Genomic DNA, 27,716 nt, shown 5'->3' with positions numbered 1-27,716 from the left:
CTAAGTAGTTTCCATTGATCTCTACTCAAGTTTAATTTTGCTAGTTTAAACCTGTCATTTCAGCCCAAGAAGGAGTTGCTCTGAAGGTTGTGTTTTGGCAGTATGCCTGTGATTTTTGATATTATCCTTTATAATGCCATATTTCATGTTTTAGGGTCCAAAGGAGGTAGGAGGTGAGGGGTAGCCTCATAAGTCAGGGAAAGTTCCCGACTCACTTCCTAAGGTGGGAGGCTTTCTTCATAGTTTCCAGTGAGTTTTTGCGCCACAATTAGAAACACTAACTTAAAAAAATAATTAAGTGCTGGAGGAAAGAAGGGCTCTTTGTTATTTACTCCAGGGTTTGGTATACACTTTGGCTTCTGGTCCCTGGAAACTTTAAGTAGCCAGTTTTGAGAGTAGCTACTTTTGGAGATTCTCTCTTTGAAGTACCCTCTTTCCCATGACAAACCACCAAAGAGAGAGAGTAAGAATTTAGAATCAAGCTTGTTATAGAAGTTAATATTTTCAGGGCTTGGGGTGTACAAAAGTCCAAGAGTAAAATAGGCTGTTCACTAATAGAAAGGTACAGAGGGCTGGACTGGGATGTCTGGATTTCAAGATCACCAGAAATATATCCTCTTTGAGACTCAGACTCAGAACATTCTACAAGCCTGGGACTCCTTAAATCCGAACTTGCAGTTGCTCCTTCTTCTTTACCTCTGTCCAGATGTCTGACAGGTCTTGGATAAACTGCTGAATCTAAAAGAGAAAGAGATCACAGTCAACCTTATCCAGTTAGAGATCACCCATCCCCAAACAGAACACGTTGCATGTAATTTAAAAGGAGTCACTATTTTGTGGACCGATTTCTATGGTTTCTTTTTCCTGCCAAGGTAGAGTGTAAACTATCACAAATTATGCAGGCAGGTTTCCCAGATTTGGGGAGATGAAAGGGCTCAACACATCTTAGAGTGCAACGGACAAGCCTTGCCCTGGGAAAAACACCTTTGTGATCATGGATCTCCCCTGCTGGTTAAGTATTATGGACTAACTTCAAGAGGAGGCCACTTGCCCTCTTTCAACAACTATTCCAGTTGAAATTGAGTATCAGACTTGCTAAACTTGAAGCAATTCCTAGGACTGGAATGGGTCCTCTAATAGACAAATAGCAATAGGATGAAGTGCAGGCTGACAGCCTAATAGAGGGGATACAGAGAGATAGAAATGTGAGCAGACACCGGGACTAAAAGTGCATCTTAACAGGCCAGAACCAGCCAGGGTCAGGGCAGACAGACTCCCCAGGCTTCAAGCAATCGTATATTTGAAAATGGATGCTCCTGGCAGTTAGCATCATGAGGCAGTTAACATTCATCAGCATCTAAAACCAGACTAATCAGTGGCAACATTCTGGACAGAGCTGCTTCATGAGTCCAAAGACTGGAGATCTGGTCACAGCTCTGGGGAAATCCCTTCATCTTTCTGCATCTTTACAAGCGGAAGAGAGGAAGAAGTTTGCTTGTGTGACCTTGAAGATCAATCTCAGTTATAAATATTCTTATTCCCAAGAAAGTTCCTTGGGGTGAAACTTACACCAACAGTCCCATCTCTTTCAAGATTCCTCTCAGTCATTAATACCCCAAACATGAAAAGTGTATGCCTTTGTTCAGAAATGAGATGATTTTAAGTGGCATATGGATAATACATTAAGTAATTTTGAAGCACACAGTGAAAATGTTATTTCCTTTTCAATTTTCTTTCAATTTAAAGAGAAACGTTCTAATTGGTTCTAATATGACCTCAACTATGCCCTAAACTTGATGATTTCCTTTCTCCCAACTTCTCTTTTCTCAGAGATAACTCAGGCATAGACCTCTAGTAGTTCACTAGAACTTAATAAGACTATTTTTCAGAAATAATAAATTTCATTGTAGATCCCTGCTACTTCTGTAGCAACTAATCCTGTTGGTTGGGACCAACAGGTTTTTACTTCTAAGACAAAGTATTTAAAGTACAGAACTCTTACCGCCACCACCTGGGAATTTACTAAACATGGAACTTCACTGAGTCAGAGACCTGGGATGGGGGCTGTATGACACTGATTATATCTAGAATCATCTTGGCCACTAGGGTGCAGACTTTGGCATCTGCCCCATCTCCTACCAAGTCCAGCTGTTTGTGTGTGTCTTCCAAGGACACAGAGGTGGTCTCCTTCAGCTGCTTGCTCACGATCTGGAAAAGGTTTAGTGTTGCCATCTTAATGGTGCCGAGCAGAAGAGTCTTCTTGGCTGCTGTGTTCTGGATGTGAGCCCAGCGGGATTCCTGGAGAGGGAACAAGGGAATGAGGCATGGGTTATATGAGGAAATGTGGTTTTTAAGTGTGTGTAGGTGTGTGTGTGTGTGTGTGTGTGTGTGTGTGTGCTCTTCACTCACCAGGCCCCAGAAGCCCCTGGCCCCTCACCCAGATGATGACGTCACTGCGGGCACGGTCGAAGCGCATTTGCAGGCGTGCCAGCTCATTGTTGTGCTGCAGGATCTCATCATCCTTCTCTTCCATGTAGCGTGCCAGTCGCGCCTTGGCATGCTCAATGTTCTCCTGGCCCTCCTGTGCAGACTGCATGAGGTCATGGTGCATGCTCACCAACGTCTTGTAACGTGCAATCACCTCTTGGATCTCTTCAAACTGCAGTGGGGAGTTAAGGTCACTTCCTGCTGCCCCCCTGGAGTCCCCACAAAGCTACCTTGTAAGCCCCTTACAAGGATATTCTTGCTGAGCAGGTGGGCCCTGAATTTTAGAGTCCCACTGCTTCTCCCCCGGGTTGGTATAGGCTGTGATGCCTTATGCAACTTAATCTAGGGTTCTTGTTCAAACACATATCCAAATAGCCCTCATTAATTTTAATAAGGACACCCTACAAATTCCACCCCAAGAAAATCAGTAGGTCAGATTAACTGCTTGTCATATGAATTTGGCATATGATTCTCAGGTAGTTCTAGAGTTGAAAAATGCTGGTGTGTGTGTGTGTATGTGTGTGTGTGTGTGTGTGTGTGTGAGAGAGAGAGAGAGAGAGAGAGAGAGAGAGAAAGAGAGAGAGAGAGGTTTTGAGAATATGTTTTCCATGACAATAATTATGCTATTCAACAAGAATGTACCAAGAACCATTCAAAAACCAGGAACTATGCTGAATGCTAGGGCCATAGTATGAGATAGAAACCAGACCCTGTTTTGTTAAAGCTTACAACTCAGGGTGGTGTGGAGGGAAAGCAGACAGGCAAGTAAATCCTCACAGCACTGTGATAAGCCCTATCTCCAGCTAGGGGTGGAACTGGATGGAGGTAGGGAGGAATGACTTCAACCTGGTGCTCTTTGGAATTTGCTCAGCGTTTGCTAAGGAGGGAGTTGGGGTTTCCTGAAGGACTCAACTGCCTCTTTTCGCTGGTGCCAGAACTGGGCCACTCTGGTCTTAATTTACAAGCCCCGTAAGTGAACAAAAGTCTTTCAACCCTCACTCTTTGGAAGGCTCTGTGAGTACCAGGCGCAAGTATGCTCACGGTACCTGCCTCCCTAGAACCTGCTCAGAGTGTGTCTCCAAGCACCCCCCAACCTGGGAGACTCTTCCTGAGCTCTTTCTCTAGTTCATGTCATTTCTAGTGATAGAATGGATACCTACTAATTTTCCTGCTCACCTTTCCCAAATATACCTCTCATCTCAGCATGTGAGGAGGTAGAACAGCCAGAAAAGGTTTCCAAGGGAAAAGGATGGCTGAAATGAGAGAAGGAAGTAAGTAGGAGATAGCCAAGCAATGCAGGTAGGGTTAGGAACAGGGTTATCCTGGGTAAATATGATGGCATGATCAGGATGCTGAGGAGGGTTTAGTGTAAATTAGATCAAGATGGGGAGGGAAAAGAAGATGTGGGGAGGGGAAAGAACTCAGAAAATCTTTATGAAGGAAGGTGGACTTCAACCAATGAAGAATTTCAAGCAACAAAGATTTTAATCATGTCTGCGTTTCAAAAGTTCATATGGTCTTTAACCTTAAATAATAAGCAGTTCAAATGAATGAATGGTATCAGATATGCCAGGAGCAACTTTCTAAGCATTAATACTGATATAAACAGTGTAAGCAGGGTGCAAAATAGAAGAGGCTCCCACTGTCGAAGATGGATTATTATCACATCAGTCAGAATACATGCAGGGGCCAGGGAGATAGTACAGCGGGTAGGGTGCTTGCCTTGCATGTGGCTGAGCGAGGTTTGATTCCTGGCACCTCTATGTTTCCCTGATCCCTGCCAAGAGTGATTCCTGAGTTTAGAGCCAGGAGTAACCACTGAGAACTGCCAGGTATGGCCCCCAAACAAACAAAAATACACACAAAGGGCTGCATCATTTCAAATATATAAAAAACATTGAGTCAGAATCATGGGTCAATTGAGGAAGATGCTAGAGAATCAACTCATTATTCTGAAAATTGCAAAAAAAAATGTTAACAGACTTTCTCCTTAAGGCTCACATAGTAATCAACTAGTTCCTAAAGGCATGTTTCTCTTCATGAAGTCTGTTTTGTTTTGGTTCTAGAGCAGTCATGAGAGAATATTCCCAGAACCCTGAAAGTTTCTTCTCCCCATCTCAGTTATCTGACACAACCATCTGACACAACCCCACATATTGAGGAAACCAGAAATCTGATCTTAGCACCAAGAATATGTGCTATTCAATTTTAAATATACCCCTGTAATAATACAATGTGTTTTACTTGTGTCTGCCTTCTGCTCAGCATAATAATGTCTGTGATAAGAAAACTATCAACTCACAGCAATATGGGGACCCTGTTTTGATTCTGACAGGAACAAATCAATGATATAAAAATAATTTTCTTTTTGCAGTAACTTGGGAGATTTTGACATTGACTGGATATTTGACATTAAGAAATTTCTATAGACATGTTAGCTGTGGCAGTGATACTGTAGCCATGTTAACAAGGAATCCTTGTACTGTAGAGATAGCTTAAAAGAGCACATGCCTTGCATTTTCTAGTCCCTAAGTTTGATTACCATCATCACATGGCCTTCAAATCCTTATGGGTATTTGGTGCCAGTACTCCAGGTTCAGTGCCCCAAACACTGAATCATCAGGCTCACACAGCTGAGAAAATTTATCACTGGGAATGGACGCTGGGTTATTTGAGCACTATTCAGAAGACCTTCCCCTACAAGACTGAACAACAAATGAAGTAATCTGTGTTTGTGTGTGTGTGTGTGTGTGTGTGTCTGTGAGTGTGTGTGATAGATGTGTGAGTGTCCCTGGTATCAAACTCAAGGCCTCATACATGCTCTACCACTAAGCCATTCTCGGCCAAGATGTTTGAGAAATATATATAAAATATTTATAGATGCCCAGGTACCAGACCCAGGGAATCTGAGGAGACCCCTTCTAGGTCGAGGTGTACTCTGAGCACCTGGCCAAAGGGGACCCCCGCAAGTCTTAGGAGTGCACCACAAGAGAACTGCAAGTTGCAGGGGCCCAAGTGGCTCCTTCCCCCACAGGCACAACGGCGCGGTGGGCGTGGCCTTCTAGGCAGTGATGCAGTTATTTTTCCTTTTCCCAGCATTTTGGACTCACATCTCATTTTCTATTACATAATTCTGGTGAGGACAGCCTGGTTATCCCAAACACATTAGGCCAATAGTCCACTAGCGTATTCCAATCAAAATACTCCCCAAACTCACCAAAATAATCGTGAACACAAGTATCTGAACAAGCCTAATATAAAAGAACACATCCCCTGAAGCTGCATTAGTGGCCTCACATAAAGCACAGAGGAGCACCAAAGAGGTAGTATTCTTAAAGGGGAAAAAGGAGACCACCACAGATTGAGCCCATCTAGAATTCTCCCTTGCCACGAGAGGGGGTCACTGATAGAGAATTGGAGAGATTGACCTCCATACTACCATAGCAACATGAAGAAACAGCACAGATCCTGCCACAAGGAGTGGATGAAGGAAAGAGCCCGGAAGCCTCAATAGGGAATACCCATAAACACAATATCTCCAATAAAGAATTTGGACATGAAATGTTGAGGATGTTCAATGAGCTCAAAGAAATGGTGAAACAGGGGCTGGAGTGATAGCACAGCGGGTAGGGTGTTTGCCTTGCGACAGACTCAGGTTCAAATCCCAGCATCCCATATGGTTCCCCGAGCACCGCCAGGAGTAATTCCTCGGAGTGCATGAGCCAGGAGTAACCCCTGTGCATCACGGGGTGTGACCCCAAAACCAAAAAAAAAAACCAAAAAAAAGAAATGGTGAAACAGGCATTTAGTAAATTAAAGGAGGACATGAAAGAAACAGCGGAATGGGCAGTCAACAAAATACAGGGAGAAACGAGAGCAGAAATAAAGCTACAAAGAGAAGTGTCACTAATAAAGGATTTGGTAGATGAAATTAAAAACTCAGTGGTCTTTCTCAGCAGTAGAATGACAACAGCTGAACACAGAATCAATGGGCTTGAAGATGAGTTTATATGTTGTTTCCTGTATGCAGAAAGCATACAGGAAACAACATATAATGAAAAAATACCTCAAAATAACACCCAGGAGAATAAGAGACAAAGGGGATGAATTCAAGAGGAACAACATAAGAGTCATTGAAGTACCAATAGGACATGGCAGCAAACCAAATGAAGTAGCAACAGCTAAAGATATCATTGCTGAAAAGTTCCCACAGTTGGAGAATGCAGGCATCCAGATCCAAAAGCCTGAAGAGTACCAGTTAAAAGAGACCCTAATAAAAAGACTCCATGACATATCATAATCAGAATGATGGGTACTACAGATAGAGACACAATACTACAAGCAGCAAGGTCAAAGAAGGAAATCACATACAAAGGAGCATCCTTTAGATTTACAGAAGACTTATCAGAGGAAACCATCTGAGCCTGAAGACAATGGTGGGATATAGTGAAAAAAAACTAAATGAAATGAATACTTCACCAAGAATACTTTATCTGGCTAAACTCTCACTCAAACTCAAAGGAACGTTACACTGTTTCATAGATAAACAATAGCTCAGCAACTTTATAGACTCAAAACCAACCTTAAAAGAAGGACTAACGGGGCTACTGTAAGATAAGACAAAGCACAACAAACCTCTCCAGAAAGGTGGCATAAAACCCCATAACAATAATCTCTCTATATATCAATAGTCTAAATGCACCAATTAAGAGACACAGAGTGGCAAAATGGATTAAAAAACTGAACATAACATTCTGCTGCTACAAGAAACACATCTGAACAGTCAGAGCAAACACAGACTCAAGGTCAAAGGATGGAAAACAATCCTTCAGGCAAACAACTCCCTCAAAAGGACCAGTGTGGCCATACTAGTATCCAACAACATAGATTTCAGGCTTAAAAGATTAGAAGGGACAACAAAGGCCATTTTTTAATAATCGAAGGATATGTACATTAGGAAAAAAATAACACTCTTAAACACATACGCACCCAATGAGGGGCCAGCAAAAATAATTAAAACAACTGCTAATAGACTTCAAGGAGGACACTGGTAGCAACACAATTGTAGTTGGAGGCTTCAACACCACCCTCTTACCCCTTATAGATTAACAAGACTAGAACTAAGCAAGGAAGTATTGGCTTTGAAGCAAGAAATAGGAGAGGGCTAATACAAGTATATAGGGTTTTCATCCCACAAAAAACAAATACACATTCTTTTCCAGTGCACATGGAACAATTTTTTTATTAGTTTATTTTTAATTAGAGAGTCATCGTGAGGGTACAGTTACAGATCCATACATTGTTGTGCTCATGTTTCCCCCATACAAAGTTCGATAACCCATCCCTTCACCAGTGCCCATTCTCCACCACCAGTAAACCCAACATCCCTCCCCCCATCCCCAGTCCCGTCTCCCCCCACCCCACCCTGCCACTATGGCAGGGAATTCCCTTTTGTTCTCTCTTTCTGATTAGGTGTTGTGGTTTGCAATAAAGGTGTTGAGTGGCCATTGTGTTCAGTCTCTAGTCTGTATTCGGCCCGCATCATCCTTCCCCCACATGACCTCCAACCACATTTTACTTGGTGGTCCCTTCCCTGAGTTACCCAGAATGAGAGACCAGCCTCCAAGCCATGGAGACAATCTCCTGGTACTTATTTCTACTATTCTTGGACGTTAGTCTTATAGTCTATTATTCTATATTCCGCAGATGAGTGCAATCTTTCTATGTCTGTCTCTCTCTTTCTGACTCATTTCACTTAGCATGATACTTTCCATGTTGATCCACTTATATGCAAATGTCATGACCTCATTTTTTCTAACAGCTGCATAGTATTCCATTGTATAGATGTACCAGAGTTTCTTCAACCAGTCATCTGTTCTAGGGCACTCGAGTTTTTTCCAGATTCTGGCTATTGTAAACAGTGCTGCAGTGAACATATAAGTGCATATGTCACTTCGGCTATACTTTTTGGCTTTTCTGGGATATATTCCCAGCAGTGGTATTGCTGGGTCAAATGGGAGCTCAACCTCTAGTTTTTTGAGAATCGTCCATACTGTTTTCCAAAAGGGCTGAACTAGCCAGCATTCCCACCAGCAGTGTAGAAGGGTCCCTTTCTCCCCACATCCTCTCCAACAGCGGTTGCTTTTGTTCTTGGAATCAGCTTAACTAAAGAAGTAAAGGACCTCTACAAAGAAAACTATAAAACTCTACTCCATGAAATAAAAGAGGACATGAGGAAATGTAAACATATACCCTGCTCATGGATAGGGAGAATAAACATTGTCAAAATGGCAATACTCCCAAAAGCATTATACAGATTTAACACGATCCCTATAGGGATACCCATGGCATTCTTCAAAGAAGCGGAGCAAGCAATCCTGAAATTTATAAACGCCCACGGATAGCTAAAACAATTCTTGGGAAAAAGATGATGGGAGGCATCACCCTCCCCAACCTTAAACTCTACTACAAAGCGGTAACAATTAAAACAGCATGGTACTGGAACAAAGGCAGAGCTGCAGACCAATGGAACAGGGTGGAATATCCCCACACACAACCTCAAATGTATGATCATCTAATCTTTGATAAAGGAGCAAGAGATGTGAAGTGGAGCAAGGAAAGTCTCTTTAACAAATGGTGCTGGCACAACTGGACAACCACATGCAAAAAATGGGCTTAGAACTCGACCTGACACCATGCACAAAAGTCAGATCAAAATGGATTAAAGACCTCAGCATCAGACCACAAACCATAAGGTACATTGAAGACAAGGTAGGCAAAACCCTCCATGATATTGAAGATAAAGGTATCTTCAAAGACGACAAGGAACTAAGCAATCTAGTAAAAACAGAGATCAACAAATGGGACTACATTAAACTAAAAATCTTCTGCACTGCAAAAGATACAGCGACCAGAATACAAAGACTATCTACAGAATGGGAAAGGATATTTACACAATACCCATCAGATAAGGGGTTGATATCAAGGGTATATAAAGCACTGGTTGAACTTTACAAGAAGAAAACATCCAACCCCATCAAAAAATGGGGCGAAGAAATGAACAGAAACTTTACCAAGGAAGAGATACGAATGGCCAAAAGGCACATGAAAAAGTGCTCTACATTACTAATCGTCAGAGAGATGCAGATCAAAACAACCATGGAACAATTTTTTTTCCCTATCCCTCCACCAGTGTCCATTCTCTGTCACCAATGAAACCAGTATCTCTCCTATCCCCTAGTCCCATCGCCCCACCCCACCCTGCTCTGTGGCAGGGTATTCCCTTTTGTTCTCTCTCTCCTTTTGGGTGCTGTGGTTTCCAATAGGGGTATTGAGTGGCCATCGTGTTCAGTCTCTAGTCTACTTTCAGCACACATCTCCCTCCCCAAGTGGGATCTCCATTCACATTTTACTTGGTGTTTCCTCCTCTATCTGAGCTACCTTTTCCCCCAGCATTTGAGGCCAGCTTCCAAGCCATGAAGCCAACCTCCCGGTACTTATTTCTACTATTCTTGGGTGTTAGTCTCCTACTCTATTATTTTATATTCCACAGATGAGTGCAATCTTTCTATGTCTCTCTCTTTCTGACTCATTTCACTTAGCATGATGCTTTCCATGTTGATCCACTTATATGCAAAATTCATGACTTCATCTTTTCTAACAGCTGCATAGTATTCCATTGTATAGATGTACCAAAGCTTCTTTAACCAGTCGTCTGTTCTTGGGCACTCAGGTTTTTCCAGATTCTGACTGTTGTAAACAATGCTGCAATGAACATATAAGTGCAGATGTCATTTCGACTATACCTTTTTCTTCTCCAGGATATATTCCCATTAGTGGCATTATTGGGTCAAATGGGAGCTCAATTTCTAATTTTTTGAGAAGCGTCCATATTGTTTTCCAAAAGGACGGAGCCAGTAGGCATTCCCACCAGCAATGCAGAAGGGTCCCTTTCTCCCCACATCCTTGCCAAGAATGGTTGCTTTTGTTCTTTTGAATGTGTGCCAATCTCTGTGGTGTGAGGTGGTATCTCATGGTTGTTTTATCTGCAACTCTCTGATGATTAATGATGAAGAGCATTTTTTCATGTGCCTTTTGGCCATTCATATCTCTTCCTTGGAAAAGTTTCTGTTCATTTCTTTACCCCATTTTCTGATGGGGATGGAGCACATGGAACATTTTCCAAGATAGAACACATGCTGGGCCACAAAACATACCTCAATAAAATCATAAAGATAGAAATTGTATCAACTATCTCTATCTTTTCAGACCATGATGCACTGAAGAGACAAGTCAATCATACACAGAAATGAAAACTCAAATCAAACACCTAGAAATTAAACAACTCAATGTTGAACAATGAGTGGGTCAGAGAGGAAATCAAGGAAGAAATCAAAATATTCCTGGAAACAAATGAGAATGAAGACATGAGCTGCCAGAACTTGTGGAACACAGCTAAGGCAGTGTTAAGGGGAAAAGTTATAGCTCTGCAAGCATTTCTCAGGAAGAAAGAAAGGGCCTACATAAATAACTTGACATCACAGCTTAAGATCTTAGAAAATTACCAGCAAAAAGGGCACAAACCAGGCAGGTGGAAAGAAATAGTAAAACTTAGATCAGAAATTAATGACATGGAAACCCAAAAAAACAATCCGAAACATCAATGAAACCAAGAGCCAATTCTTTGAGAAAATAAACAAGATTGATAAATCACTAGCAAGACTCACAAAGAGAGAACCCTAATAAACTGAATGAGAAATAAAAAGGAGAACATCACAACAGAAACCAAAGAAATTCAAAAGATGAAAGCCCATATGCCATGAGAACCTAGAAGAAATGGATAAGTTCCTAGATTCTTATAACTTCCCACAGCTGAGCCAAGATTTGCAATACCTGAATAGACTTATCACTATCAAGTAAATTGAAACAGTAATCAAAAGTCTTACCCCAAACAAAACCCCAGGTCCAGACTAGCGAATTTTTCAAGACATTTAAAGAGGACCTATTGTCAGCCCTTTTTAAGCTTTTCCAGGAAATTAAAGAAACAGAAACACTCCCAAACAGTTTCTATGAGGCACATATCACCCTAATACCAAAAGCAGACAAAAGACATCACAAAAAAGAAAATTACAGGTTTATATCATTGATGAACATGGATGCAAAGATCCTCAACAAAATATTAGCAAATAGAATCCAATGACTCATCAAAAAGATCATACACCATGACCAAGTGGGATTTATCCTGGGTATGTAAAGATAGTTTAACATTCACAAGTCAATTGATATAATACATCAAATCAATAAAAGAAAAGATAAAAGAACCCATATGATTTTATCAATAGATGCAGAGAAAGCATTTGACAAAATTCAGCACCTGCTTATGATGAAAACTCTCAGTAAAATGGGAATTGAAGGAACTTTCCTCAATATATGCCAAAGCCATTTACCACAAGCCCACAACAAGCATTATCCTCAATGGGAAAGAACTAAAAGGCTTCCCTCTAAGATCAGGGACAAGACAAGGATGCCCACTCTTCACTTTTATTCAATATAGTACTGGAAGTTCTTGCCATAGCAGTTAGGCAAGAAAAATATATTAAGGACACCTAGATAACAAAGGAGGAAATCAAGCTCTCACTATTTGCAGATGACATGATACTATACTTAGAGAACCCTAAAGCCTCTACCAAGAAGCTCCTAGAAATAATAGAATGTATAGTAAAGTCACATGGACTGGAGTGATAGCACAGCGGGTAGGCCTCCTTGCACGCGGTCGACCTGGGTTCGATTCCTCCATCCCTCTTGGAGAGCCCAGCAAGCTACTGAGAGTATCCCGCCCCCACAGCAGAACCTGGCAAGTTACCCATGGAGTATTTGATATACTAAAAACAGTAGCAACAAGTCTCACAATGGAGACATCACTGGTGCCCACTCAAGCAAATTGATGAACAATGGGATGACAGTCCTACAGTGATATAGTAAAGTTACAGGCTATAAAATCAATACCAAAGAGTCCAAGGCTTTCCTATATGCAAATAATGAGAGAGAAGAAAGTGATATGAAAAAAGCAATCCTGTTCACAGTCATGCCTCAGAAAATCAAGTACCTTGGAATCAGCTTACCTCAGGAGGTAAAGGACCTGTACAAAGAAAACTACAAAACTCGACTTCAATAAATAAAAGAGAACACGAGGAAATGGAAACACATCACCTGCTCATGGACTGGGAGAATTAACATTGTCAAAATGACAATACTCCCCAAAGCATTATACAGATTCAATGCAATCCCTATAAGGGATTTAAAGAATTGACGTTCTTCAAATAAATTGTTCAAACACTCCTCAAAATGCATATGGAACAACAAAATTTCACAAATAGCTAAAGCAATTCTTGGGGAAAAAAAGATGGGAGGCATCACCTTCCCCAACCTCAAACTCTACTACAAAGTGGTAATAATTGAAACACCATGGTGTTGGAACAAAGACAGATCCACAGATCAATGGAACAGGGTTGAATATCCTTACACACATCCTCAAGTAAATGAGCATATAATCTTTGATAAGGGACAAAGAAATGTGAAGTGGAGCAAGGAAAACCTCTTCAACAAGTGGTGCTGGGACAACATGCAAAAGAAAAGGAACTCAAACTCTGTCTAACACCATGCACAAAAGTCAGATCAAAATGAATTAAAGACCTCGACATCAGACCAGAATCCATAAGGTACACTGAAGAAAAAGGTTGGCAAAACCCTCCATGACATTGAAGCTAAAGGTATCTTCAAAGATGAAATGCCACTGACCAAGCAAGTGGAAACAAAGATAAATAAATGGGACTATCTTAAACTAAGAAGCTTCTGCACCTCAAAAGAAACAGTGACCAGAATACAAAGACAGTCTACAGAATGGGAAAGGATATTCACCCAATATTCTTCTGATATGGAGTCAATATCAAGGATATACAAGGCACTGCTAAATTCTACAAGAAGAAAATATTCAATCCGATCAGAAAATGGGGCAATGGAATGAACAGAAACTTTCTCAAAGAGGAAATGCGAATGGCCAAAAGGCACACAAAAAATTGCTCTTTATCACTAATCATCAGGGAGATGCAGATAGAAAACAACAATGAGATATCATCTCATAACACAGAGACTGGCACACAACCAAAAAACCAAAAGCAACCATTGTTGGTGTGGATTGTGGATGTAGGGAGAAAGAAACTCTCCTTCACTACTGGTGGGAATGCCAACTGTTCAGCCCTTTTGGAAAACAATATGGACGTTTCTCAAAAAACTAGAAATTGAGCTCCCATTTGACCCAGCAATACCACTTTGGGGAATACATCCCAGAGATGCAAAAAAGTGCAGTAGAAATGACGTCTACACTTGTATGTTTATTGCAGCCCTATTTACAATAGCAAGAATCTGAATAAAACCCTCAGAAGCCCTAGAACATCTGAATAAAACCCTCAGATGCCCTAGAACAGATGACTGGTTAAAGAAACTTTGGTATATATACACAATGGAATACTATGCAGCTGTTAGAAAATATGAACTCATGAAATTTGCAGGTAAGTGGATGGACATGGAGAGTATTATGCTAAATGAAATGAGTCAGAAAGAGAGGAATACACATAGAATGACTGCACTCATTTGTGGAATATAAAGAAACAAAATAGAAAACTAACACCTAAGGATAGTAGAGATAAGGGCCAGGAGGATCACTCCACCTCTTGGAAGCTGATCTCAAGTGCTGGGGGAAAAGGCAGCTGGGATAGAGAAGGGACCACTAAGCAAATGATGGCTGGAGTGCTTGCTCAGGATAGGAGATGTGTGCTGAACGTAGACTATGGACCAAACATGATGGCCGCTTAGTACCTATATTGCAAACCATAACATCCAAAGGGAGAGAGAGAGTAAGAGAGAATGTGTCTGCCACAGAGGCAGAGGGTTTGAAGGGGTGTGGGTGGTGGGAGGGATACTGGGAACATTGGTAGTGGATAATGGGCACTGGTGAAGGGATGGGTACTCGATCATTGCATGACTGAAACGTAATCATGAAAGTTTGTAATTCTGTAACTGTATCTCATAGCAATTCACTAAAAAAAAAGAAAAAATACTTATAGATTAAAAAGTTATAATTTGCTAGGCTGGAGAACTTGCCTTACACACAGTTAACCTGTGTATGATCCCTGGCACTTCATATGGTCCCCTGAGCCCACCAGAAGAAGCATTGCCAGTTGTTGCCCCCAAAATGAATACATATACATATATATACATATACATATTTGGTTTTTATTTGTATTTGGTTTTGGAATATGTATTACATATTTTGCATATTGTATATGTATTTATATATGTGTATATACATATATATTTGTATATGTATTTGTTTTATATAATTTGCTTCAAAATGGCAGCAGTGGAATAATGTGGGTAAAATATGATTAAATGGATAATTGTTGGAATTAGATGAGAGTAAAGGCTGTTCATTAGACTATTCTACTTTTGTGTGTTCAAAGTTTTCCACAATGAGAAGCTTTATCCTATTGCAACCCCTTTTGTTGCTGCTGCTGTGATACCCTTGTTTGCACCCTGGGTGCATCAGATTTCACACATTTCTGTGTTACCAGGGATTACATATGGCAGTGTTGTTGGGATCACACAGCATGTGGGACAATGTCAGAAACTAAACTTTCAGTCTTGTGCATGCAAAGCAGGTGCTTTAACACTGAGCCACCCTTATACCCCACAAAAAGGTTTAAAAATATATAACTGATTAGAAAGAGCAAGTCATGATGCACTTATATATTCAGTTTGTGGATATGTAATATATTTTCAAAATAATAAAAAGATAAGCATGATCATGAGAAACAAAAAGTCAGGATGCTGTGGGAATATCCAAAGAGGAGCAGGACTTGTAGGGGGCACAAAAGGGGCCTCACTTACTGGCAGTGTTTTATTTCTGAACAAAGAATTGAGAGAAAACACCAGGACATCATAAGATTTAACAAAGTTGTGTAGTGAGTATATGGTGCTAATCTGTATTTCTATATATATTTTTCTGTATGCTTAAAATAGAGTTAAAAAAACAAATAGGAAATAAGTAAAGGAAGAAGAAAGAGAAAAAGTGATCTCACTTGGCTATAGAATGTCATGTGGGCTGAAGTCAAGGAGTCATGCAAATCAGAACTCCAAAAGCGCACTGGCATTCTGTGTGAGGAAAGGGCAAAGGCTGGATTCCAGAAATACTTATGAGGCAGAGTAGAGCACATCTGCTGACTGATGGTTATGGGGAGGGAGAGGATGAGGCTCCAGTATTCAGGAGGCCATGGAATGGGGGCAACAGGCCTTTCTATATACCAACACCAGACACAGCAGTGTCAGGCTGCCCTGTGTGTGGGGGCGGGGGGGCAGGAAGCAGATGAATCAAATGTGGACCAGACAATCAAAGCAAATAGGGGCCAGGGACATATTGGTATTCTCAATATTAAGAAACACATTTAATTAACTGAAGATATCTGTATATGCATCTTTAATATAGTAGAATTCCCCCACCAAAATATAACAAATGATTCAAACGAAGGTAATTACACACAGTTGGTACTAGGGAACAAATAAGCTAGATCAATGGAAAGTCCTGCTAACTAAAAAGCTGAACATGTTGTGTCTCCTCAGGTCCCTCACAGGACCCTGATCCATCATGGCTGCCTCTTCTCTGGTTGAGGGTCTCTCCCTGCTGCTGTCCCATGGGAGAATGGAAGAATGGTGGGTAGACAAACAGTGGGAGGTTTCCACAGGAGGCGCCCTTAAATTGCTCAAAGAAAAGAGGAGTCTTGGGATAAGACCCTAAGAATGAGGAAAATTTGGGGATCTAGAAAGAGAACCCCTCAAAAAGCCTGAATGGGAGGGGGCAAAGGGAGGAGTAAAGCAGGAGAAGGAGGGGATGTTCCCAGAAACAAGAACCAAGATAAATTTGAAGGAGAACTATGTGGAATGTAAACTATTGCAGGATGTGTGGGAGCATAGGATGGAGATACTCCTTTATCTACTCAAGAAAATCATTGTGAGTTGGTGTAAGAGGCAAGGGCTCTGCCATTGACAAGCTGTGAGGCCCTGAGCAGTCGACCTGACCTCACTGATCTCTCCTCCTCTCTAGAGGGCATTTTCTCTCTTTCTTTCTTTCTTTCTTTCTTTCTTTCTTTCTTTCTTTCTTTCTTTCTTTCTTTCTTTCTTTCTTTCTTTCTTTCTTTCTTTCTTTCTTTCTTTCTTTCTTTCTTTCTTTCTTTCTTTCTTTCTTTCTTTCTTTCTTTCTCTCTTTCTCTCTTTCTCTCTTTCTCTCTCTTTCTCTCTTTCTCTCTCTCTCTTTCTTTCTTTCTTTCTTTCTTTCTTTCTTTCTTTCTTTCTTTCTTTCTTTCTTTCTTTCTTTCTTTCTTTCTTTCTTTCTTTCTTTCTTTTTCATTACAGTGAGATAGTTACAAAACTTTCATGTTTGAGTTTCAGTCATACAATGATCAGACACCCATCCCTCCACCAGTGCACATTCTATACCATCAATGTCCCCAGTATTACTCCCCCCCTCTCAAACCCCTGCCTCTATGGCAGACAATTTCCTGCATAATCTCTCTCTACTTTTGGTCATTATGGTCTGCAATACAGATAGTGAGAGATTATCATGTTTGGTCCTTTATCTACTTTCAGTACTCATCTCCCAACGTGAACAATTCCTCCAACCATCATTGACTTAGTGATCCTCCCTATATGGCATTTTCAAAGATTTTCTCTGGAAGCTGGCAGGGCTGAGGGAAGTTACCATGTGCATCACCCAGTCCCGTGCCCAGTACACAATGAGCAATCAAGCTCAACAACAGGTTGGGTGATTTTACCATTTTCCTCCCTTCTTCATCCCAGTTGATTCTTGGGTAGGAAAAAACACGAGGGAAGAGGGAATGCAGGGATAGCTATAGGCCATGTCTTGAGGCAGGAAAAACTTTGTACTAGTGATCCCCAAGGAAGCCTCATCCTACACACCACACCATACACACACAAACACACACACTCCACACACACTAGCGCACAACCCACTGAGAGACCATCAGTGACTGTCTCACACAAACATAAAGATAGACTACTGGCCTCCACATACTTTTTTGAGCTGCTTCCCAAGACTGGCAGTATCTCCTCAGAGTAGGAGTGACCATGCCCGAAGCACCCCTCACCCTCAAACTCCCAGACATCCTGGCAAGAAGAGACCCATCCCTGCTGTCCCCTCACCTCAGAGTTTTCTACCACCTTCTCCAGGTACTTGTTGAAGATGGAGTAATCCTGCAGTCGGCTGCTGAGTCGATGGTGCTCTTGTCGCAGGGTCGCCATCTCCTGCTTGGCCTTAGCCAACTCACGCATATACTGCCTCTTGAGCTCACGCTCCTTGTTGGCTTTCTTCAGGGCACGGATTCGTTTCTGGTCATTTTCCTGGGGTGAGGCAGTTGGTGCAGGTCAGGCACTGGCCCCGACCTTGCCAGGATCCTGGTGGCTGGTGGCCTCACTAAGTCACTGTCTGCTGAGTTTGGGCTACCCTCCTGTTGGGCAAGGATGGCTAAGCCACTTGGGTGGGAGAGAAGTGGGGACAGGATCCCAGGGTTACTCAGAGCTGACTGAGGGGATTTGTCAGGTCAGGGGGTCTGAAGGGACTACTAGGAAAGAAGTCTACTCAAGTAAAGAGGTGTCTGATCTATGATAACAAGATGGGAAATATTCAGACTCAGTGGTATTTGGGACCTTCAGAGTGCAGGCTGGTGAAGGGTTGGGAAGATCTATTTTGTGTTAGTCTTGGTATCTGCAGAGAACTCAGCCTTGTGAATTTTTCTGACAGTTTATGCTTCTGTTCTTTATTTCTTGGTTGCCATTTGTTACAGGGCAGAATTCTAGATTCAGATCGGAGGGCTGACTTTTTCCCCCCAGTCTGTTACTTGGTGTCTCAATTTATCCAAGTGCGGGTAATTGCCATTTTACAAAGGGAGATGGGACAAGGGAAGGAGGAGGAACAAGGATGTTGCGGAAGGGGCTGGGGCAGGAAGAGATAATGAAGGCAATTTAGGACTCAGAAAATAAGGCATAAGGCTCATCATCAGGCTGGCCCTACTTTCTCTAAAGTCCCTCCCAAATTAAGGGAAAACCCACCTCTTACAATGTATTTCTGTGGCACCGCTCAGGATGTGCACATGTGATAGTGGCATTTGAAAGAATGTGGAGGATTCACATTCTGCCCCATAAACCCAGGAGAGGACAGAGGGACCCCAACTAGAGGTTTTTGAATCCCAATGGAGTATCACAACCTTCAGAGGATCCTTTAAAAATCAGATGCCTGGACCTGGTCTCCTGCAAGGAGTGAGGAGAGCTCTGGGCTCTACATCTATAACTCGCTCTTCAGGACCCCGTGCTGCTGGCTTTCTCCTGGATACTTAGGGATCCCTCTCCCCCAAATAGTCTATTTTATCAACCACCTTTTTTTCTCTAGCAAGGAAGGAGGGCCAGACTTTTTTGGGGGATATGTCCATTTAATCCTTTTCCACCTGGCTTAAAATACACACACACACACACAATGCTGAAAGAGACAAGATTCTTTTGAAACAGAGTCCAGGCAGAATGTCTCCAGCCTGAGAACTAAGCCTCGGCCCCGTGCCCGCCCAGGAGGGGAAAGGTATTTCTCTCTCTCTCTCTCGCCTCTTTCTCTCCGGGGATGAAGGGCGTGGTGGCTGCCATATTAAGACGACCACAGATGGGATTTACGACAAACACTGCAGCAAAAGGACACGAGGGTGCTCTTGGGAAGGTGGGAGGCACCGGCCCCTTCCACCGCCGAGATGTGATCCCGGGGGCCGCACGCATGTGCGGCCTCTCCGCAGCTGCACAAGCGTGAATCCAGACCCAGCAAAACCTCTTTCGGCGTGGGCAACTCCTCGCAGAATGTCTCCAGCCTGAGAACTAAGCCTCGGCCCCGTGCCCGCCCAGGAGGGGAAAGGTATTTCTCTCTCTCTCGCCTCTTTCTCTCCGGGGATGAAGGGCGCGGTGGCCGCCATATTAAGACGACCACAGATTGGGTTTTCAAGCCTGCAATTATCTAATATCTGGAAGAAATCTCCCTGGACTTCTTGTTAAAGTACAGAAATTCAAAACCGCACGGCCGCAACCACGGCCGCGCGACTTTATTTGTCTTCACAGTAGGTCTGAATCTAGTGGGGTACTCCTAACAACAATAGTGAGGTTTGTGTTGAAATATTGAATGTAACCAAAGTAAACAGAATGTAAAATGAAACTTATCAGTTACAAGGTAGGTGGTGGGGGGGCGGGATGGGAGGTGTACTGTGTGGGTTTTTTTTTTTTTGGTGGTGGTATATGGGCACTGGTGAAGGGATGGTTGTTTCAGCATTGTATAACTGAGACCTAAGCCCGAAAGCATTGTAATCTTCCACACGGTGATTTAATAAAATAAAATTAAAAAAATGAAAAAAAACAAACAAACAGAGTCCAGTGATGAATCTCTGGAGCTGTATCAGGTGCCCATAAGATTTCTGGGGAAATCTGGATTTTAAATGCTCACACAGTCTCACTAAGGTAGAAATAAAGAACTTCCAAGACATGGATATATAAGGTCTGTGAAGTCATGTGGTCTGGCTCTAGAACATGACAGGCGGGCATATATGCTTCCATCAGTTGCCTGTATCTCATCTGCCTGTATTGTATGGCCCATGAATAATGTTATAGCTAAATAGCCCTTGGCAGGAATAAAAATGATCTCCACTGCTCTAGCGGAAGGATGTTGTCTTGAGATGGGTATTGATGCCTAGTCCTTTAGCTACCCCTTTAGTGCAAAGACGGAGGGGTAAAGTGAGCTAGGGGCAATAAAACTTGACTGATTAAACACTTTTCATATCCAAATGCCTATTCCTGAACATGACATCATTCATTGATAATTTATTTATTATGCGTTCACATTGCATACCTGGATGAACTGCTCAAATTTCTGAATATGGGCCTTCAGTTGGGCCTCCTTGACGCCCAGTTCTTCCCAGCGCAGGTTCAGAGTTTCCATTTTGCGTTGAAATGTCTTGGGCGGTATTAATAAAGAGGTCAGAAGGGCTAAAATGGATACCACAGGAGGCAGCATCCCTTACCCCTGAGTCTCTACTTCTAGACTCCCCACTTTCCACCAGGCCTAGTTTTGAATAGAGCATGCTAGGACATTGGTACCCCAAGACTCAAATCATTTCTATCTCCACAGAGAAACACAGAACCACCACCCAGGCTGCTGGTTCTAGACACTTCTACCCACAAAATAGAGTTTGTCCTTAGGTTTCCTCTGAACCCTGTTGTGCCCTGTGATCCAGCCCCTATTCCCTACCTCCTTCTTCTGTTCCATAGCATGGTGCATAATCTTGGCCTCCTTTTTCTTCTCCAGGAGCTGGATGGATGGAGAGTCCGACTGCTCCTCTATGTTAGGGAACTTCCTGTCCGGGACATGAGCAGAGGAACCTGTGTGTTCTGTGCACCTGGGGCAGGCTAGGACGATGGGTAATCCATAAAGACAGACCTAAGGGATCTACAAAGCTTACCTGCCTTCCTGATGAGAGTAAATGGTGTGTTGAGTGAATAGCCCATGTCAAAAACTGGGGGCAAGATGTGTGAGGGAGTGAGGACTGGATGTCCAGGTAATTTGGGGTAATGGGACAACAGGAGCATACAGGGTGAAACATGGGGCCTGGGGTGGGTAGATATGGACTTAGGCACAGAGAGAGTTTCCAAGCCCTCAGACACTCACTGCAGCAGTTGTAGCAGCCGCTCCCCATACTGCATCCGGAAGTACTCGGCCAGATCTTCTTCCTCCATGATGCCCAGACTCATGGTGGTGGTGAACTACCAGCTGAGGCAGCTGGAACTTCAGTGGAATAGTAGGTGGTAGTAGAGCCACAGGTGCTCAGGGTCGTGTCTAGACTCTGACTGTCCCTTTCTCCTACTTTTTAAATTCCCTTCAAGGGCAGGTCTCTGAGATACTTGGGGAAAGATGGCTGAAGGCTGGGTTCAGCACCCGGGGTGGTTGTGTTGGGGTGATGCTGGAGATCTGGTGACCTAGCAACCTAGCAACACGAGTCACCTGTTTCCATAAACTGCACATGGAACCCAGGCTTTGCCCTCTGACCCCTGCCCCCTGCCCCACTCTTGCTGAGACCTTGTATTTATCACCTTGGAGTCTCTGGGAAGAGTTTTGGGCCTAATTAGATGTGGGTGCAGGGATGGGGAGGGGGTTTAGTAGAGGGGATCCTGATGAGGCAGGTGAGTGAAAAGTGAGGGAGGACGCTGGGCGTGGTACAAATCAACCAGAGGAAAAGCAGAGGCGGAAGCAGGATGCTTAGCTAAGGTGGGGGAGAGGTAAGAGAGAAGCCGGGCCTGCAGGAGGTGTGGAGTCTGGAAGTTAAACACCAATTGGTGGGCCGGGGATGAGGAGTCTGGGGTGTGGGGAACAGGTTGTGTGTGTAAGTAAATATGAAGCCTGAGCCCACGGTGGCGAAGGAACAAGGAAAGGGTCTTTCGGAATAGATTTAGTGCCAGTTTTTGAAGTTTGCAAAATATGAAAATATGAAAAAATGAAAAAAAAAACCCAAACTAGAACATGGTATCCTCAGCCTCACTTCCTGCACATGTTTGCTCGTGTTAGCTGTCTCCCCGAGCCTGTCGGGGCATTGTGCAATGCAGACACTGGTCCGCCCGAGTCCTAGAGTCCAAACGTGCCGACCCTGTAGGTGAAACGGAAACCCGGGGTCCCCGCGGGGCCTTAACGGCTGCCGCGCCCGCCGCTGCCCGCGGCGTCCTTCGCCTTTCAGTGGATGAGCCGCAGGCTGGCGTGGGATGGGCAGACGCTGCGACCCCCAGCCTGCAAACCCACCCTGCGACACGGGTGGTCCTCCAGCGCCCCCTGCTGGCTCTCGGTCGCAGCCTCAGCTCTGCGCGGCTCACAGCCCACTCCCGCACCTTGGCCACCACCTTCTGTCCAGGGCGTCCACCCTCCCCACCCCGCCGAGCCAGCCTCAGGAGGCCCCACAGGGCTTGGCCCTTCCAACCCGTCCGGCAGCAGGATGTTCCCCAGTTCAGCTAGAACATTCTTCCAGCCAGAGATGCTCGTCCACCCAAAGCGCGCACAAGCAGCAGAACCAGCAGGGGAAAATGAGAAACACCACCACCAACAACGGCATCGTTGTGCCGGTAACGCTTCTTTTCCTTTGGTCACTACACCTGGCAGTCAGCTTTCAGGCGTCCTGCCAGATTCCCCGAGAGGGGAATGTGCCTTGCCAAGCCTTGTGGAGGAGGTTTCTAGAAGCACCTGTTTGTCCTGCTGTTTTGCCACACCGTTGTCTGTGTCTGTGGTATAATTTCTTTTGGAGTGTCTCTCTCTCTCTCTCTCTATATATATATATGTATACACACACCCCTAATTATATATATATACACATACATATATATGGTATATACAATCATGTTACCAGAGCAAGCAGAGATACTTTTTTTCTTGATTTCTTATTTTTCAATTGCTCTGGCTAATACTTCCAGTGTTGAAGTACAAATGTTGAGAGTGAGCCATTCTTTCCTGGTGCTGCATCTTAAAGAAAGACCTTTCAGTTTCTCTCTTTGATGATGACAGCAGTTATAGTATTTTCATAAATGCTCTTTGTTGAATTGGAGGATTGTTCTTTTATACCTCTTTTGTTGAGAGTTTTCTACTCTGTATGTAGAACTTTGTCAAGTGTTTTCTCTGCATTTATTGAGATTGTCATGGAGATTTTTTCTTTTTCCTTTTTATTATGTTTTTTTAAAAAAATTAACATTTTCTTTATGCCTCTGGGGCTATATAACCTTATTAATGACCATGATTCAGGAACTCAGAAATAAAACTCTTGGAGGAGAGCAATACAGAATGACATGCCTCAGGGATGCCTCCAGACCAGACCCCATATCAGGCAGTCTCATCATTGGCAACCCAGAGCAGGGTGGGTGAGTTCCCCTCTTTTCTCCACCAGAGCCCATGCAGCCAAAACCTCCACAACTCAATTGCCACCATGCTCATGGCCGCTTTCCATTGGCTCGGACAAGCCTCACCCATGAGTGAATCTTCTGTATAACCATATTTAAAATTTTAGAGCGATTGGCTGCATTCAAAGCCATGCGATATCTCATACTTTATACCACTGATGTACCAAGAGTAGCATGCCACATTTTTTTTACCATTTTGAACATTCTTTTTTCCCTTTAAAAAATTTGAATCACCATGAGATACAATTACAAAACTTTCATGATTGAGTTTCAGTCATCCAATGATTGAACACCCATCCCCCCACCAGTGTACATTTTCCACCACAAATGTCCCCCAGTATCCATACCTACACCCCCTCCCTTACCCAACCCCTGCCTCCATGGCAGACAATTTCCATCTTGCTCTCTCTCTAGTTTTGGGCATTATGGTTTGTTTGCAATACAGATACTGAGAGGCCATGATGTTTGATCCTTTATCTATTTTCAGCACACATCTCCTATCCTCCAACCTTCATTGACTTAGTGATTCCTTCTCTATCCCGGATCATGAGGCAGTTTTCCAACTATGGAGCAATCTTCCTGGCCCTTGTGTCTGTCTACTGTCCTTGGGTGTCAGTCTTATATTATTTTATATTTCACAAATAAGTGTAGTCATTCCATATCTGTCCCTCTCTTTCTGACTGATTTCACTTAACATGATACTCTCCATGATCATCCACTAATAAGCAAATTTTATGACTTCATCTTTCCTAACAGCTGCATAGTATTCCATTGTGTAGATGTGCCATAGTTTCTTTAACCAGTCATCTGTTCTCAGGCACTCAAGCTGTTTCCAGATTCTGGTTATTGTGAACAGTGCTGCAATAGCACACCACATTTGATGGGGTTTAAAGTAGAATGTAAACAGTCTCAGGGAGAAAACACACACACACACACACTCACACAAGGCTCAACCTTTAACAACATGTTACAAATTTCTTATACAAGGACTTAATGGCTCCAGGGTGAAATACAACAATCTTCACACACTTACTTCTATGGAAACTTTTTGGGGTCATTTTTAGTATATTATAACAAGCAATACAAAATAAATTATTTCAGTTCTACTTTGGGGACAGGGTTTGGGGGTCTGGGTGGAAACATTCGAAATAAGGTAGTAGGAAAGTGTAATGGTGATGGTATTGGTATTCAAATATTAAATGCAACAAATTACTGTGAACAACTTTATAAAAGTAAAATAAAAATTTTAAAAATGACTTAAAAATTTTTAAAGAGGAAACTTTCCATTTTATTCTTTTAATTTTATGTTGACTTGTATATATAAAACCAACATGTTGTCCTAAAGATAAATCTCATGATTTTTAATATAGGTTATGTGTGATATGTGATGTGTTATGGTATATATTTTTGGTGTGTTGTTTAACTGATTTTACTAGTATTTTAACTGAAAAATGTTGTATCCATTGCAGCTATAGTTTTATTTTTTGTGGGTCTTTATTTGACTTTACTATGAGGGTAATGAAGCTGATCATGTAAAATGAATTGGGGAGTGTTCCCTTTTTTTAATATAATTTTGGGAATCACTAAAGAAGAGCTAGTATTTTAAAAATTGACTGGTAGAATTCAGCAGTGAAAAGTGAAATCACCTAGTCCTGGTCTTTCCTGTATTGGGGATTTTTTTTTATCTCATTTTATTTCATTACTTTTTGCTTATGTGTTCAACTTTTCTATTGATTCAACTTGGTTCTGTCTTAGTACAATCTATGTTTCTAGGACTGTACCCATTTCTTCTGATTGACCAGTTCACTCACATGTTCATAACAGTTCTTTGTGATCCTCCTTTTTTCTTTTCTTTTCTTTTCTTTTCTTTTCTTTTCTTTTCTTTTCTTTTCTTTTCTTTTCTTCCTTTCTTTTTTTTTGTTTGTTGGGATATTTTTGAGTCACACCAGGTAGTGCTTATTCCTGGCTCTGCACTTAGGGGTTACTCTTGGCAGGCTCAGGGGACCATGTGAAGTGCTGGGGATTGAACCCAAGCAAACACTCTCCCTACTGTGCTCACCCTGATTACCTTTTTACCCTGTGAGATTATTTATTGCAATGTCTGTTCTCATTTTTGATTTGGGGTCATCATTTCTTGGAGCAATAGTACAGCAGTAGGGTTCAATTCTTCCGTCCCTCTCGGAGAGCCTGGCAAGCTACCGAAACTATCCTGCCTGCCCAGCAGAGCCTGGCAAATTACCCGTGGCATATTCAATATGCAAAAAACAGTAATAACAAGTCTCACAATGGAGACATTACTGGTGCCCGCTCGAGCAAAATCGATGAACAATGGAATGACAGTGCTACAGTGCAGTCTGCTGGGTTTGCTGATTTAATTTTTTTAAATAGTTTTTAAAATCAGTTTTGCCATTGTGTGCTTATGCTTTGCTATTTATTGTTTCCTGCCTTCTAACTTTGGCTGGGTAAATTATTCTTGGTGAGATGTTCGTTTCATTGAGTTTTTTCAGTACATTCCACCACTGTCTTTAGGCCTGGAGGGTTTCATCTGATAAAGTCTCCTGTGAATCTTAAGGATGCTTCTTTATAAGCAATTTCCTTCTTTGCTGTTTTCAATATTCTATTTCTATCTATGATTTTCATCATTTTGAGTAGGATGTGTCTTGGGGTATTTTTATTTGGATTTTTTTTAGCTTGGTACCCCCTGGGCCTCCTGGATTTGGATTCCTTCTAAATTTGGTATGTAGTTTATTCCTAGCTTCTTGAGGCTAGGTTGTTTGAGATCTTTACTCTTTTTTAAATGTAGGCCTTTACTGTTGCAAATTTTCTTCTTAAAACTGCTTTTTTCTATATCCCATAAATGTTGGTTTGCTATGTTTTTATTTTGAAATATTATAAAAATTTCTTTTGATTTCATTTTTGACCTACTAGTTATTCAAGACTATACAAATTTAAAGTTAAGGTGGACTTGAATTAAATGTAAAATAAAGCATATAGTAGAATATCCAATGAAAATGATGCTTCTGTTTCCTTTCCCCTGAGAGCTGCCAAAATAAAGGCTTGGTGTTATGACTAGCATAATTCATATTTAAGTCTCTGAAAACTTTATAAAGTTCCGACCAAAAAATATGGAGTCTTTATTTTCCTGCATCTTCATCAACAATGTATATTACCAATCTTGGGACTTCGGACATAATAACTGGAGATACTTTATTGTTATTTAAAATTAATCTGTCTAGTTATTATGAAGTTGTGGATATACCTTTTATATATAATAAAGGTTATTTATATACCTTTCTTCTGTTTCTTGCCCATATTTATACACATTAAAATTTGAATTGTTTTGCATTTTTGGGAGCATTTTGTATATTCCAGGTTATAATCCTACAATTTCAGTGTTCTCTTATTTCTATCTGAATACATTTGTACCTGAGTTAAATGTTATAAGGAGCACGGAAGGCTTGAAGGGTAAGCTGACCAAGTTATACACCTAAATCATGAGCAAGTAAGCTTTTTCTTCTACCTTGAGGACTTACTAAAAGTAGAGATAACATCTTAGCAGAATAGATAAGGCAATATTTCTTTTTACCTCATGACCACACGATTGGCAGTTCAAAACTGTAATCCCCAAGAATATTTTGAGTTCTCAGACTGTGCAGGCTCTTTTAGCAACAAGCTGTATGTATCCCTTTAAGAGCTCATTCTTCAAAATTACACAAACTCTTGCCAAACGCCTTTTAGTTATTTTTGACTTATTTGCATGTGGCTTATGGTATCAGTGATGTGAGCTGGGGTCCTGTGATGGATCTAATTTGTAGTGAGATCTTTCTTTTGTTTTCTGCTCATTTGCTTGGATAATTGATAATTGATAATTGTGTTCTTACCTCAGATACTCTTGTAATTAGAAAAATGCCAGCACACTGACATCCTCTTTATTTTGCTTGATTCCTTTTATATATACTTCCCTCCTCCCAAACAAGTATGACAAATACTGTTTAACATACATGAAAATGTTTTCCTAGCCTATTGTTTGTCTTTCAATCTTTTTATAGTTTCTCTTATCACAAAAATTTAAAATAATTATCTAGTTAATTCTGTGGATCATTCAAATTGTTGAGGGGAGTGATGTGCTTTTTAAATTCCACAAATTTATA

At 41.9% G+C, this 27,716-nt stretch overlaps 1 protein-coding gene and 1 non-coding gene across 3 annotated transcripts; both read right to left on the bottom strand.

Moving 5' to 3' along the window:
- Positions 1-660: 660 nt before the first annotated feature.
- On the bottom strand, positions 661-21,384 carry CCDC42 (coiled-coil domain containing 42). 2 transcript variants are annotated; one of them, XM_004604833.2, is made up of 7 exons: positions 21,302-21,384; positions 20,885-20,990; positions 20,486-20,590; positions 17,758-17,955; positions 2,438-2,659; positions 2,140-2,298; positions 661-738 (listed from the first exon to the last, which is right to left on the bottom strand). In XM_004604833.2, the coding sequence occupies exons 1-7, from the start codon at positions 21,382-21,384 to the stop codon at positions 661-663; spliced, it is 951 nt and encodes a 316-aa protein (XP_004604890.1). The 2 variants fall into 2 exon arrangements, with proteins under 2 accessions (XP_004604890.1, XP_004604891.1); XM_004604834.2 differs by lacking the exon at positions 2,438-2,659.
- On the bottom strand, positions 854-1,020 carry LOC129403708 (U1 spliceosomal RNA). The gene has a single exon (XR_008629405.1). It is a non-coding gene; the product is annotated as a U1 spliceosomal RNA (small nuclear RNA).
- Positions 21,385-27,716: the final 6,332 nt, after the last annotated feature.

This window comes from Sorex araneus, chromosome 3 (genome assembly GCF_027595985.1).
Source record: "Sorex araneus isolate mSorAra2 chromosome 3, mSorAra2.pri, whole genome shotgun sequence".
Lineage (NCBI taxonomy): Eukaryota > Metazoa > Chordata > Mammalia > Eulipotyphla > Soricidae > Sorex > Sorex araneus.
This window is presented reverse-complemented; position numbering and strand designations above follow the sequence as displayed.